Source organism: Erithacus rubecula, assembly GCF_903797595.1.
Source record: "Erithacus rubecula genome assembly, contig: scaffold_343_arrow_ctg1, whole genome shotgun sequence".
NCBI classification, from domain to species: domain Eukaryota; kingdom Metazoa; phylum Chordata; class Aves; order Passeriformes; family Muscicapidae; genus Erithacus; species Erithacus rubecula.
Genome location: NW_027635989.1, coordinates 5,899 through 20,241, shown reverse-complemented (window position 1 = coordinate 20,241; position 14,343 = coordinate 5,899). Strand labels below are relative to the sequence as shown.

Sequence of the window (14,343 nt, the reverse complement as noted above, 5' to 3'; positions counted from 1 at the left end):
AACATCACTGCTCTGGCACAGGCTGGCAGCAGTTCCCAGGGTTTGACACACACACACACACACTCCTCCCTGCCCTGCTGCCCTGCAAACGCGAGGGGGATGCAGCAGCGCTGCTGCAGCTGAGCCTGAGCAGCTGCACTGCAGGAAGGGAGGGCCCGGCCGGGCCGGACACACCGCGGGGCTCATCTCAGCTCTTCCCCTCACCCCGCCCATCTCCTCCTTTGGCTTCCTATCTCCCCACTTCACATTTACAGTTAAATAACGTCTGTACTATTGACTCTGCAATATGGGCTTGCTTGCACCCAAATTCAGGTAGAGGCTTCTCTTAACAATCAAATATTTACACCACACTTATCCACAGTGAAACTGGGAAAAGCAACACATTAATACCTTCATTGAATTCCCAGGGACCTTACTGCTTCAGCCTCCCCAGTTCTCTTCACTGCTTGTTGGAATTGGGCGTCTTCTGCACACAGGTGCTGGGATTCAAGAACTCCAAAATTTGTCTCTTTCTTGAACTCATGGATGCAGGGGGAAATGGAGCCAACACTTGGAAACAGGTATGGAGGAGATTGGGATGACAAAGCCAGCAGCCAGGAAGAACAGTGGCCACCAGCTGCTGGCTGGATGTGACTGGGCTACTGGTCAATCCTCTGCTTCTTGCTTATCCCAGGACTTGTAAAGCCAGAAGCCAGAGGCCGTTTCTGCAATAATAAAAAAATAATTCATTAATCTATGATCAGGATCAGGTGCTGCTCCCATTCTAAAAAGCAGCATTTTTGAACTGTCAGTGGTTGAACAAAGCACATCTTTCTTAACTGAAAATAGCTGTCAAACTGGATGTCCTGCAGGTAAATATCTGCTCTATTGCCTTCCTAGTTTCACATCTTAGGACTTAGAATGTCTTTCACCAAGTCTACTGCTAAAAGGCTTTGGGATATAGACAATCCCTTCTCCATCAAAGGCTTCCCCAAATTGAGGAGGTCCAGTAAGTTTTCTCTAGCTCCCAATTCTAGATTGTACACACCAGGAAAAGACTCAGCGCTTGCTGTCACACACCCACATGTTTTACCAAAGAGACACCTGGCTGTTTTAGGGTTTTACCTGTTAAAGACAAGATCACTGTTTCACTGACACAACCCAGGAGTACAGGGAATGGTGGCTGGTTGGTTGGTTGTGAATTCTTATCAGGGTGAACAAAGACATCAGTCACAAGTCAGCAAACTCTTGTGCTTTTAGCTGCAGTTGCCTTTACTGCAGCAGCCACTCCACTCTTTAGACTCAAAAGCTGATGGCTAAAACATTCTTACATTTGTACAAGAGACTTTCACAAGTGGTGACTTATGAGCCCTTCCTTTTTCCTCAGTGCATTTCCATCATTTGTCAGCTCCTCCCAAGGACCTCAAAGGTGCTGACTCACAAGACACAACACATGACCACAAGCTCCCCACTCCCACAGCAGATTTCAGGACTGAGGATGGAGTAGAATTGGACAGCCACGCTGTTCCCAGGCAAAACAAAGGAGGAGGAGAGAAATAAAAGCAGAGAAGAGAGAGAAGGAATATCACAATTCTGTAGATGCCAAATTGGTCTGGCTGTGGGATAGTGTAGATCTGGAGTAAACAATGAGAATGAAAGTGAGAGAGAGGGAAAAGAGAGTGAGAGGGCCCCATGTGCCCCACCCTGCTGCAGCCCCTTATGTACAGTCAGCTTTTGACACAATTTTGTCATGCATGCAGAGCCAGCCCTTTGAGCCCTTCTGCAGGCAATGAGTTGAGGCTGGGGACTGAGCTCAAGTCTCCAGGCAGAGCAGAAAGTTGGCTCAGGACAGTGCTGCTCCAGCCCTGCAGGACCCTCTCTTCTGATCACAACCTTCCTGCCAAAGCAGTCAGAATGCCTGAGGCACAACATGCTTTGGCCTGGTCACATCACAGCTTTTGCACCATCAGCAGAGGGCTAAACCTTAATACAAAGTAGGGAATGTTAAAAATGCACCAAATACCTGAGCAGATCTTGCTGGAGCACCTCTGTCAGAAGGCCCTGGAGATGTCACCTGGCTGGTGCTGATGGGGGTCTGAGATGGAGCTGATTTTCTGTATGGAGAATCAAAAGTTTCAGGTTACAGGGCCTAAACAGAGACTGTCATAGTTCTTTCCTTGTAGAGAAAACAGACCTTCAGTGTCAGGACTCAAGGAAACAGCATGAAGCTGACTTCAGGGAGCTTTAGGCTGGATATCAGGAAAATGTTCTTGCCCCAGAGGGTACTGGAGCACTGGAACAGGCTCTCCTGGCCAGTGGTCACAGCAGCAGAAACTCAAGAAGTGTTTGGACAACACTCTTGGGCACTGGGGGTGATTCTTGTGGTGTCCTGTGCAGGGCCAGCATTTGGACTCCATCACCCTGATGGGTTGCTGCTGACTCAGCATATTCTAACAAGCTAGGCTTCATCTCCCAGGATGTTTTCTCTGAAAAGGCTCTTTTCCTTCCTCTAAAGACTGAACTTACCTAGAAAGTATTAACTTCAAATTCTCTCTCTCTATTTCACTGTAGCCAGGCCAATCAGTCTGAAGGGTTTGAAATAGATGCTCCTTCAGACTGAAGGAATTGTCCTTTGGATTCAGGTTGGCTACCTACAGGCAGACATGTAAGAAAAGAAATGCTCAATACGGTTGCTATATGCAAATTACAGGATACCAATTGGTTCTGAAAAGCTGTTTGTGAGCACCCAGCTGGAACTGAGCAATGTCATTTGGTAGAGAGATTAATTATTTCTTTATCCTGTGCATTTGAAGCCATATTAAATTTTCTCCATTTGGAAACAAACAAGGAGCTCTATTCATATCTAGCTAGTGTTCCTTTGAAAACAACACCTCATCTTAGAGATGAGGAATGCGATAGTTGAGTCTTGTAATTAAGGGATGAATATTATGTCTATGTTCAGGGAAGTTTTATTGATATATAGTTATGTGTTTGGGATTTGTTATTTGTTGTTCTCCCCATAGCCCCCTTCCCCCAGGGAGTTGCCAGGGGCAGCCTTGGTAGTCGGACATGCAGAGGGAGGGCGTGTACCTGTGCCCCTTGCATGGGGTATCTGGCAGGAGGGAAGGCTTGCTACTCTCACCAACACCCAGTGGGCTGTCCTTGTTTGGTTATTCAGTCCTTTTGTTGTGTTTTGTTAAGGTTTTGAATACACCTTTGAAATTTTAAAAAGAGAGTTTCTTATCTCACTGTGCTATGATGTGTAAGGAGAGGTGGTGAGGCCCAGAGTGCCTCTACATGTGGCTGAGCCAGGGTTCATTCCAGCCAAGTCCTGCCATGAGAAGGCAGTGCACATGGCTTGCTGTATTCCTTTGAAAACCAATGAGGTTTTCATATCTTCCTCAAGACTAATACAAAATCTACTCTAAAAGGTAAAATGGGGTAGTAAAACCTGAGGACCATGAATATCAAACGTGCTGATTCAGAGTTTGTCACCTGACACCTGTTCAGAGTTCCATAGAAAAGCCCACAGGAAAAGTCTCCATGAATTTGACCCCTACAACACATTTAATAATTCATCAACACACCACCACCATCTCTCAAAATTTAGCCTTTTTCTTTCTTTCAAAACACGATAAATACTGCCAATTTGGGTCTGTTCTGATGTCTGTCTCCCCCCAGCTCCAAAAAATACAAAAATAACAAATATACCCAGAATACTGAATCCATGTCTTAAAAGCAGAACTAAGGCTGCATTGGAAGAGAAGCAAGTATGTTTATACCAGATCTCAGCAAGCTCAGGCTGCTCATTTTAGATTTATATAAGATGAACCCCCACTTGCTCTGATGTCCAGAAAAGTCTGAGCAAGGCATTTTAGGGTGGAGAGCTCCTCACACAGCCCCTTCAGAATTCAAAGCAGTACCTTGAACCACTTCATAGCTCATGCAGGAAATTGCCTCCAAGGAAATCTCCTTAAACTTTGCAATGGAATAGGAGAAAATGTTCTCATTTTTTACTTTCTGAAGAGCTGATCTTTGAAATTTTATAATCAACTTGAAATCTAAGTGTATTACTTCAGTTGGGATGGCAGAACATGGCTCATTAAATTGTGAATTTGTGTCTTTTGGGTGAAAAACCCTGCCACTGCCCTGAGCAAGCACAGCAACGAACTTCACTGGTTCAGGGAATGAGTTCTTAAATGTCAATATGGGATCAACTGAAATTGTATCCATGTTGAATCTGACTCCCTTGACTATGTTCCATAACACTTTATTCCTAGCTAAAGAGGAAATATTCCTGCTTGGTACATTAATGCTTGCATAATCCTACTACAGCCTATGCGGACAGGGAATTTTAAAAAGGAAGGAAGGAGCTACTGCATCTTTCAGAGGGTGTGCATCTTATGAATGGCCGCGAGAAAGAAACACTAGTGGAAGTACTGGAAAAGTCTCTAATTTAAACAGGTGAGAGAGCAGTAAAATGATGAACAGCAGAATACAGTGCTGGAGGAATTGCAGGCACAAGCTCCACCATCGCACCTGCTGAAGGATCTTTCCAAGGGAATCCTTGTCCTTTTGCCTGACTCCATCTCTCTGCAGGTGGGCAAGTAACTCTGGCTCCTTGTAATCCCTCAGAGCAAGTAAATGCATCACCCTGTCCCTGTAGGGTCGGCCATAAACAGCAGCGCAGCCACTCCAGTCGATGTCTGCAAGTCTCACAGGCATCATCCTCTTCTTCTCTGGCACAGAACCTGAATTGTTTCCTTGGCCTCCTCTGACCTCTGCTTTGTCTCCTAAAGTCAGGGAAAATCAGAATAAAATAGCTCAAATTGGAGATTTGGGAAGGCACGCAAGTTGATTCCAGATAATGTACCAAGACCCCGAACCTCTATTTCTTTGTCATTGACAGATCTGTAAGAATCCAGAGAGTAAAGAATTAAAAGATACAGTCATTAAAAGGTGGTAAAGGAGAGATACTGGATGGGTGTTTTTTGTGAAAAATTCTTTATATGCATGGTGCTTTTATATGATTCCCGCAGTCTGAAAACTCAAGCATTGATCTGTGTCAAGAATGACATGCACAGTGGGATTAAGTGCACCCTCAGCAAGGTTGCCAGCACCAGAGGCGTGGGATGCCATGCAGAGGGACCAGGAAAAGCTTGGGAAGTGGGGCCCTGGGAACCTCATCAGATTCAAGAAGGCCAAGTGCAAAGTTCTGAATCTTTGGATTTGGGACAGCTCCTGGCACAATGAAATGCTTGGGGCATGAGGTGGGGAGGACTTGGAGGTGCTGGTGGATGTGAGGCTGGATAGGAGAAAAAAACCACAGAGATAATCAGTAAAAAATGAAAAGGAGGCATGTCTGAAAGTGGTCCATCAGCTTTGCACTTTGATTGTGTGAATCCTGTTCTGCCTGGGTCCTGAGGTCTCTGGGCATCTCTTTGACTTTGCTCATGGCAAGTATTTTATCAAAATCCAAAGGATGGGAATTTTTCACCCTGTCCAATTCCGTTTTCTCACCTTTGGACTTGGGAGTCTTCCCCTGCAACCTGGCAGGCACTGGGATTCCAGAAGGAGTCTGAATTTTATCTTTTTCTTGTACCTCAGGGGTGCAGATGGAAATGGAGCTGACACTTCGAGGCAGGTTCAAAGCTGAACAGGAGGTGGAAGGAAGGAGCAAGGATGAAGGAGAGTGGCCAGCAGCTGCTGGCTGGACATCACTGGTCTGTTGGTTGACCCTCTGCTTCTTGCTCATCACAGGGCTGTACAAATCAGAAGCCAGAGGGCGTTTCTGCAAAGATGATTAGAATTAGCTTTGCTCCCATTCTGAAAAAGCTGCATTTCTGAGTTGGCAATGGTTGGAAACACATCTTTGTTACCTAAAACAGCCTGTCAAACAAGGAGGTGCTCCAGCTAACTCACTCCTACTTTCTCACCTGACTGTTCAGCAAGTCCTACTCCCACTCTGTAGCTAAAAGGCTTTGGGACAAAGACACTGCCTTCAGCAGCTCTGTCAAAGGCTTGTCCAAGTTGGGGAGCTCAGGTTAGTTTCATTATCTCCCTCTTTCTGCTCAGACACACTAGGAGCACACTCAGCTGGCTGTCACACACCCACACCATTCACTGCAGCAGCCCCAAAAGCCGCCGGGTCGGCGCTGATCCCAGCGTGTCCAGGGCAGAGATGGGAACAGCAGAGAGCAGCCCCAGCCTGGCTGCAGCTCTCACTGCTGCTGTTCTCCAGAGCAAACCCTGCCTCACCCTGAGCCTCTTCCCTCCCGAGCAGCCACTGCTCCCACCCATGCACATCAGCAGCTCAGAGCAGGAGTGCCAGGCGTGGCTCTGTGCCAGCCTGCTGACAGAAATCCTGTGGGGATGGACCCAGGTGGGAAGAGGATGCTGGGGCTGCAGCATTTCCTGCTCTGGCTGCAACAGGGTTAGGGAAAAACAGAGCTGTGTCCTCCATGAAATTCTTTCATGTATATAGAGTATACCTTTTATGCACTCTATGCCAAGCTTCTTTCAAGGGGTTTGCCTTGCTCTCTTGTGTTGGGAAGAAAACAGGCCCCCTCTTGATTCTAAGCCTAAAAAGTCAGAGGTATTCCCTGATGATTCAGAGCCCCCTCCTCAAACATGGGATGCCCTGAGTCAGAATGGGCATAAATGCTGCCCAGGGCAGAGAAACTAAATTACTACAAATACATCACTACTGTAATTTGTCCTTCTTCTAGGCTTCCCTAAGATTTCTATTCAAACAGTAGCACTGGGATGTCCATGCATGTTTTAGGTACTAGAGCTTCAGGATCATCAAGAGCCCTTCACAGACACAGCCAGGTACCAAAACCACGTACCCACCTTTCCTTAGCAGAGCTTCCTATGCACCATGAGAAGCAACACACGTGTGCAAGCTGTTGCAGGCTTTGAAAAGCTAACAGTGTATTACAAAATATCTTGAAAAGCATGCAGGAATCCTATTAGAAGTACACGCTTCAGGTTTTGATGATAGAAACACAACAGTACTGCTTCATATCACAGCTTTGACACCAAAAGCAAGTGGGATAATACATAATACATACTAGGCAATGTTTCAAAAATCGACAAAATACCTGAGCAGTCCTCAGTGGAGTATCTCTCTCAGAAGGTCCCAGAGATGATGTTTGGCTGGTGCTGGTGGCATTCTGAGATGGAGCAGTTTTTCTATAAGGAGGGCCCAGTATTTCAGGTTGCAAGGCAAAAATATCAGTAGTCATAGTTCTTTCCTCACCAGGAAAACAGACCTTCATTTCCCAGAGGGTTTTCTGAAATGATTGTGGTACTGACTGAACTTACTGGAAAAGGTTCACCTCCACCATCTGTCTATCACTCTCACTGTAGCCAGGCCAATCTTGCTGAATGTCTTTAAAGAAATGTTCCTTCAGACTGTAAGAATTCTCATTGGCATCCAGGTTGGCTACCTGTGGCAGACATTTAAAACAGAAATGTTCATTACACCTAAGTGCAGACTCCAGATGTAAAAGTGGTAGTGCAAGGCTAAAGCAAAGCTGAAGAGAAAGTCATGCACCAGTTTTCAAGGACTTTTTTTCCATGTGAAGAACAAGCAGCTGTCATGTAAGAGGCAATGGTATTCAACTAGTGTAGTCCATTTGGGCTGTAGAAATTGGGATGTAAGTAAGTCCAAACTGCTGCAAGCATAGAGGAAATGTGGGCTATGAAAACTTCACCCTGCACTAAGTATCCAGGTTTTTTGTTCTTTATGGCAGCTTTGAGAGTCAAAGTACACTATGCCAGAACTCTCAATCTTCACCATTTGAAATACACAGAGAGGCCAGTTTTTTCTTCTCTGTTTCCTTTTCTTTTGAGTAAGACCTGAAGAGCATCATCTCCATGGGCAAATCCATATTTTTCCACCCTCAGGGGGGCACCTGCTGCCCTCTTGTTTCACCCAGCTATGTTGCCATGGCAGAGCACAGCCTGGGCTTGTGATGGGGCATGTTTTCATCATCCCATGAAACACCACATGGCATTTGTCTCCTCAAACAGAGCTCCTTTTCTTTCTAAAATGCCTGCTCAGAGGAAACTACAGCTTCCTATGGAAGAGCTGTAGGTGATAATCTAGTTAGAGCTACACTTCAAATGCTTAAAAGTAACAAAGATAACCAGAATCAGGAATTCACTTCTTAAAAGCAGAACTAAGGTTGTGTTGGAGAAGAAGAAAGGCTATGCCTATAAGAACTCTGAAAGTTCATGCTACTAGTTTCTTCATATGCAGCAAAAAAATTACACCATCTCCCTATGAAGTTAAGGAAATGTGAATAATAGTTTTCAGGATGTAGTGCTCTTCACACAGCCTTTTCAGAATGCAAACTAGTACCTTGTGGCACTTGAAGCTTCAAACAAAGAGCTACACCTCCAAAATCTCCTTAAGCATCGACAACAATAAAGGAAGAGGAGAAATTTTTTTCAATGTTTACCCTCCAAGGAGCTGAGTGTTGAAATTGTATATACAACCTGAAGTACAAATGGGCTACATGCATTAGGATGGCAGAACATGGCTCACATTAAATTGTGAATGTTTTCAGGGTTAAAAAACCCTGTCCCTGCCCTTGGCAAACACAACAACAAACCTCACAGGTTCAAGGAAGGAGTTCTTAAAAGTCATTGTGAGATCAACTGAAACTCTCCATGTTGAATTTGACTCCCTGCACTCGGTTCCAAAATACTTTTTTCCTAGCTAAAGTGAAAATATTCCTACTTGTTATGTTAATCCTTGCATAATTCAGCAGCAACCTATGGGGACGGGGAATATTTCCAAAGGAAGGAAAGAGCCACTGCATCCTTTGATCAGTGTGAATCGTATGAATGGCTGTGATAAAGAAGTACCAGTGGAACTGAAAGGAGAACTGGGAAAGTTACTGAATAATAATAAAAGCCAAGGAAAGTGATGACTCAATCGACACGACAGCAAAGAAACCCTGTGCTCAAAGTTGGGCCACCACCTCTATCATGTAGGATTTGCCTGTTACACCCTTCCCTGGAAGGCAATCCCCACAGATCCCAGCAGAAGGCAAGTACCATTGAGAGGCAACCTCCTCCACTCTAATGAAATACTGCCCTATGCAGTTTCCAAAATTGTCTCCTCAGATATTTTTCTCAGGAAATTTTAAGTACCGCAACAAACAGTTTCACCCAATTGAGAATTTCACCCTCTGAAGTTATTCCATGAACCAGTCAAAAAGTGCAAGGAAAAGAGAGAGGCTGAAATAAGGCGTAAGAAGCAACAACATTACAAAGGATTTATCTTTGACAGTTATTCCAACAAAACAACAACAATGCCTCAAAACTTTTAAAGGTCTTTTTCTCTCCTAACATGGGCTTTCAGTTGGGGGGAAACTGGGGAATGTTAATGAAAAATTTAAACAAGGAGCATTTCCTAAGCCTCTCATGAGTTTCTAATTGAAACCCTGAAGTAAGACAGCTAAGAGTTAGCACTGCCAGCACCAACTCCAGGATCTCACCTCCTGAAGGATCTTTCCAAGGGATTCCTCGTCCTTTTCCACAACTCCCTCTCTCTGCAAGCAGGCAAGTAGCTCTGGCTTCTTGTAATTCTTCAGAGCCAGTAAATGAATCACCCTGTCTCTGACTGGGCATTCAGAAAGGGTACTGCAAGGTCTCGGGAAGAATTTTGCAGGGTTCGTGGGCATAGTTCTCTTCCTCTCAGGCACAAGATCTGCAGTGCTCTGTGGGGCTTTCCTGAGCTCTGGTATTTTAACTTCAGGAACAGAAAAACAGAAAAAGAATTGTCAAATGGGACTTGGGACAAAACAAGGGAGTTGATTCAAAAGGACTGTTAAACTCTATTTGTCCAGCTTTTGTGGATCAGTAAGAATCCATAGAGTAAAGCATTAGGAAGAAATAGTCATTAAAAAATCTTGTACTGGAGTGGCACTGGAGGGGAGGTTTTTACAAAAACCTATTTTTATGCATGGTGCCTTTCTATGATATTCCCAGTTTGTAAGCTCAAGCATTGAGCTATGTCAAGAATGACATGGACAGTGGGATTAAGTGCACTCTCAGCAAATTTGCCAGCACCAGAGGCATGGGATGCCATCCAGAGGGACATGGAGAACCTTGAGAAGTGACCCTTGGCAACCTCATTGGATTTAACAAGGACAAATGCAAAGTGCTGCCTCTTTGGGTCTAGGACATGCCCTGGGCACCAAGGCAGGCCAGGGATGAAGGTGGGGAGGGATTGGGGGCTCTGGTGGATTAGAGGCTGGGCACGAGCTGCCAACATGTGCTGGCAACCCAGAAAGGCAACCGTGTCCTGGGCTGCATCAGGAGAAGTGTGGCCAGCAGTCAAGGGAGGGGATGTGACACACCAGGCACTGTTCTGAAACCAGGAGCTCATGCCTGGTAGCTGATGGCGACTTCATGAGTGTTGGTGAGAAATCTGGGTGCTTTGTTCCCTTCCATCAGACACAGAGACTGACCTTTCTTTGCACGTTCCTTCAGCCTTTCAATGTAGGGCAAATTGTTAATGCCTTTCTCCACTTCCTGTTCCTTGGACCATGCCTCTCTGATATTTGCCTGCAAACCTAATTGCACAAACATCACACAGTTACATTCTTTAGGACACTGAAAGCTTGCCAGTTGTTGAATGAAGGCACTACTAATGTTTTGAGAAGTTAAATACAATGTCTAGAAAGTTCCCACAGCATTCAAACCAAACACCTCCTAAAACCATACACTTGCATGACTTCTAAAAATATTACCTGAAACCATAACCAAGCATTAACCTGAAAATTAGAAAAGAATCCTTCACAAAGAGAGTGGTCAGGCATTGGGACTGTCTCCCCACAAGACTGCACCAAGTCCACCATAGCTTGGGAAGCATTTGGGCAAGGTCTACAGGAATGTGGTGGGATTGCTGGGGAGGGAGGTAGACTTGCATATCCTTGTGGATCCATTTCAGCTCAGCATATTCTCTGATTCTGTCACAAAGCCCAATCCCTAAGTGCTACTGCATGGAGCATGTTGCAAGGGCACCCTGTACCCTACCAGCAACCAGATCTGAATTTCTCAGTGCCAACCCAAAACAAAACTTGCCAGCCCAAGTTCCACAATTATCTCACTACTTCCAGTTCTCAATCCCCTTCAATGAATGTAAAATATTCCCTTAGGATCTATGTAAACCACCACCAGCAATCACACAAATCATCATTCGCATGTGAAACAGAACATCCCCAGCGAGAAATTTGTGAATTTAATTTTGTCTCTCCAAAAAGCCATGATGCTGCTGCCTTAAAATGCTCTGCACTAAGCTAATGCAGAGCAAGAGCTGCACTTCCAGTGGCAGGGATGTCCCTGGAGGCAGGGGACTGCAGCCACAGCCAGGTGAGAGCCTGTTTTTCTCAGGGCAGCTGCTGTGCCTAGTTCAGCTCAGTGCTGCAAGCAGCACCACTGAGTGCCTGCAAGGGGAATATCCACCTCATGTCAGCCTGGAGCCAGGCTCCCTGGGGAAACAGCACTCAGAACAGATTAATAACAAATGGCACTTAAGCTCATTGTGCTTTGCAGACAGTTATGGAATCCGTGGGAAAGATGACATCATTACTTTTCTTTCACTTTCCTTGAAAAGAACCCAAAAGAATTATTTATTAATGGCAACAGTTATTTATTAATGACCAAGACAAAACTAAGCAAAATTCCATTTTCATTTTATGAACTTCTACATGGGAATTCCTCAAGGTCATTTTCTTGTCAATTTCCAATTAAGTTTAAAGGATAAGCACAGTGCCTACGTACTCCAAAGTCCGGTTGCAAAACCAACACATTGGGTGCAAACGCAGCTTAAGTGCATTGGGTGGTCCAAACCTGGATCTCAGTGCCCAAAACTCCAAACCAGTCAAGCTGTATGGGAACAAGCAAGGACTGGCAGGCTTTCCAAGAGGAAAACAGGCCAATGGCTGAATGCAGTGACAAGAGATTGCAAGGTTGACCTGAGGGCAAACCACCTACAGCTGAGATCTCTGAATATATCTCCTGTCCCAAAAATATGTTGCAAAAATGAATTACCAAGTTGAACATTTTACAGACATTGAACAAAATATGGAAAGCAACCCTACCTCCAAGTGGGTTATACAATTTGACAACCTGCACACTTCCAATGTGCGACGCCTCAGTGGTGTTTGGCTAAAAGGAAAAAAGAAATGTTCTGTAAATCCTTCAGCCAACACTCAATTCCTGGTGATTCACCAGGATTTAATTTTAAACAACAGCTCTATTTAAAAAGTTTTGCTGTCCCATCAATACAAACAGCTGCTCTGACACAATTCTCCCTCTGACAGCAGCTGGCTACAAAGCTGCCCTCAGACAGCGACCGTTGCTTAGCCTCCAATGCAGCCAAGTGTTCAAACAGCAAGTCATCCTTTCCCAATTGCTGGAATTTCATAGGCCTGGGCTTCCCTTGAAATCAAGTGCCTGAGTACAATAGAACTGGCCAGAGCTCAGCTGACAAACCAGGTGAGAGTGGTTCCCAAAATGATCACAAAGTCAGGGCAGCACCCGAGGCTGAGATTTATTTGGTACTAAGGAAATACATGCTGGAGTGAGCTCCAACAAGAATTTCAAGTGCAAAAAAAATTTTTACTCTAACAGGGGGCAAACCCCTTTCTCTTTCCTCAGCTTTAGATGCAATTATTTGTGTAGAGTTGAAGTGGAACCAGTTTATCTCAGGTTACTTGGATGTAACAAAATTTGGGTTCATGCTTGGATTACCTATGCAGGTTTTCATGGCTTGTTTAGCCTACGTTTTCTCCTGAAAAATGAATTTAATTAACTTTGGAATTAATTGTTTAATTAATCATAAGCAGTACATTTATTATAAGCAGTGTATTCATCTTAAGCTTTGTAATATTTCACCTTTGAAAGTAGGTAGCTAGGTGTCTTTTGGCCATCTATTACCAGAGCTGGATTGTTAGATGCCCAAAACTTTTTGTTTTGCTGAGCTAACACTGATAACCTTCAAGGAACAAAGCCTGAGGCTGTAAAAGGCTGGACACCTGGAATACAGGCTTACTAGCCCTCCAAGAATGTGTTGAGGTGGCCAGAAGACAAAGACGAAACTAAGAAAGACATTTCAGCCTCAGAGCTCAAAAAAACTTGTCTGGGGAAAAAAAAAAAAACCCGACTGAAAAACATAGACGTATTAACATGAGAGAAGAGACATCAATATCCAAAACAATATAGAATACTAAGTAATAGCTAAAGAGAATGATTCCTTTGAGAACCAATGAACAGGAATTTCTGTGTTTTCTGAAAATGTATCAGTTAGTGGAAAATTTTAGGAAGTGGTGTGCATGTGGCTGGAGTTCTTCACCATGCACCAAAGCTGGGAATAAAAAAATGCCTAATCCTAATACAAAAAAATTACTCTTCCAGGGTTTCATTTCTCCTTACAATTTTGGTGACACTGGTATAAGTATGGAACAAGGAGAAATCCATGCATTTTGACAAAAGCCATTGCCAGAAATGTATTCATGTATTGACTGAATGTCACAGCCTGGGGAAGCTCCGACTTCCCCTGGCAGCTCCTCAGTGTCATCCCTGGGAGTCGCTTCCCCCGGGGCTGCCTCAAAGGGGCCGTGGGGCACCAGTGGGGCCCAGCCCTGCCCAGCTGGTCCCGCAGGGTCAGCAGCACCTGGCACCAGCACCATGGCCAAGCCCCAGCCAGTGTCACCCCCAGAGCCCGACACCCGCCCCTCACCTCTCGGTGCTGGCCCCTCTGGGTCCCCCTGAGGGGCATGGCAGCGGCCGTGGGGGCTCTGTGGGATGCAGTGTGGGCTGGGGCCCTGCGGGACACAGTGGATCGTGCCCAGCCCCGCAGCTCCGCCATCCCGCTCCTGCCTCGGCTGATCCGCTGCCACACACACACTGATCCTGCAGCAAAACCTGGAAAATGTACAATATTTGTCAGGAAAATGTGTTCCTTCTTGTTTGTGGCTGTCAAGTCTCATTAGCAAAAAACAGAGCTTTTTCCATGAAACAAGCAGCCAACAAGCTCTAAGTGATGGCCAGGCCTTGGAAAGGCAGGTCACTTGTTGGCTGAATTGCCTTATTAATGTGTAGGGCTTGGTAGGCTTCAGTGACCTCAGACCTAGGGAAGGTTAGCAAGGCTTGGGAAGACAAATGCAGCTTGGATGGAGGCCACAAAGAATGTAGAATTGATGGGCACAACGATACTTGGCAAGACAAGGCACAAACTAATAAAGACAACACAGCAACTGTGCAGAATCAGCTCAGGCTGGGTAAAAGGTCATTCCAGCAGGGGCAGACCATGGCCACCAACTCAAGAAACCTCTCCCTAAG

At 45.2% G+C, this 14,343-nt stretch overlaps 1 protein-coding gene and 1 long non-coding RNA gene across 2 annotated transcripts; both read right to left on the bottom strand.

Moving 5' to 3' along the window:
- Nucleotides 1–542: 542 nt before the first annotated feature.
- On the bottom strand, nucleotides 543–5,585 carry LOC306816036 (RNA polymerase II elongation factor ELL2-like). Its single transcript, XM_079332534.1, has 5 exons — nucleotides 5,500–5,585; nucleotides 4,519–4,772; nucleotides 2,506–2,630; nucleotides 2,003–2,093; nucleotides 543–704 (listed from the first exon to the last, which is right to left on the bottom strand). Exons 2-5 carry the CDS (start codon nucleotides 4,705–4,707, stop codon nucleotides 639–641), a joined length of 471 nt encoding a protein of 156 aa, XP_079188660.1. The 5' UTR covers nucleotides 4,708–4,772; nucleotides 5,500–5,585; the 3' UTR covers nucleotides 543–638.
- A 4,933-nt stretch (nucleotides 5,586–10,518) lies between these two features.
- Nucleotides 10,519–13,802, bottom strand: LOC306816037. Its single transcript, XR_013777560.1, has 3 exons — nucleotides 13,742–13,802; nucleotides 12,102–12,168; nucleotides 10,519–10,571 (listed from the first exon to the last, which is right to left on the bottom strand). It is a non-coding gene; the product is annotated as an uncharacterized lncRNA (long non-coding RNA).
- Between the last annotated feature and the right edge of the window lie 541 nt (nucleotides 13,803–14,343).

What these genes read in the sequence shown, in the direction of transcription:
- LOC306816036 (XM_079332534.1), bottom strand. Translation starts at nt 4,707, where the DNA reads ATGATGCCTGTGAGACTTGCAGACATCGACTGGAGTGGCTGCGCTGCT. An exon ending in TTGAAGTTAATACTTTCTAG is followed by an intron (nt 2,094 to 2,505) that starts GTAAGTTCAGTC and finishes TTCTCCATACAG; the next exon opens with AAAATCAGCTCCATCTCAGA. An exon ending in CTCCAGCAAGATCTGCTCAG is followed by an intron (nt 705 to 2,002) that starts GTATTTGGTGCA and finishes TTATTATTGCAG; the next exon opens with AAACGGCCTCTGGCTTCTGG.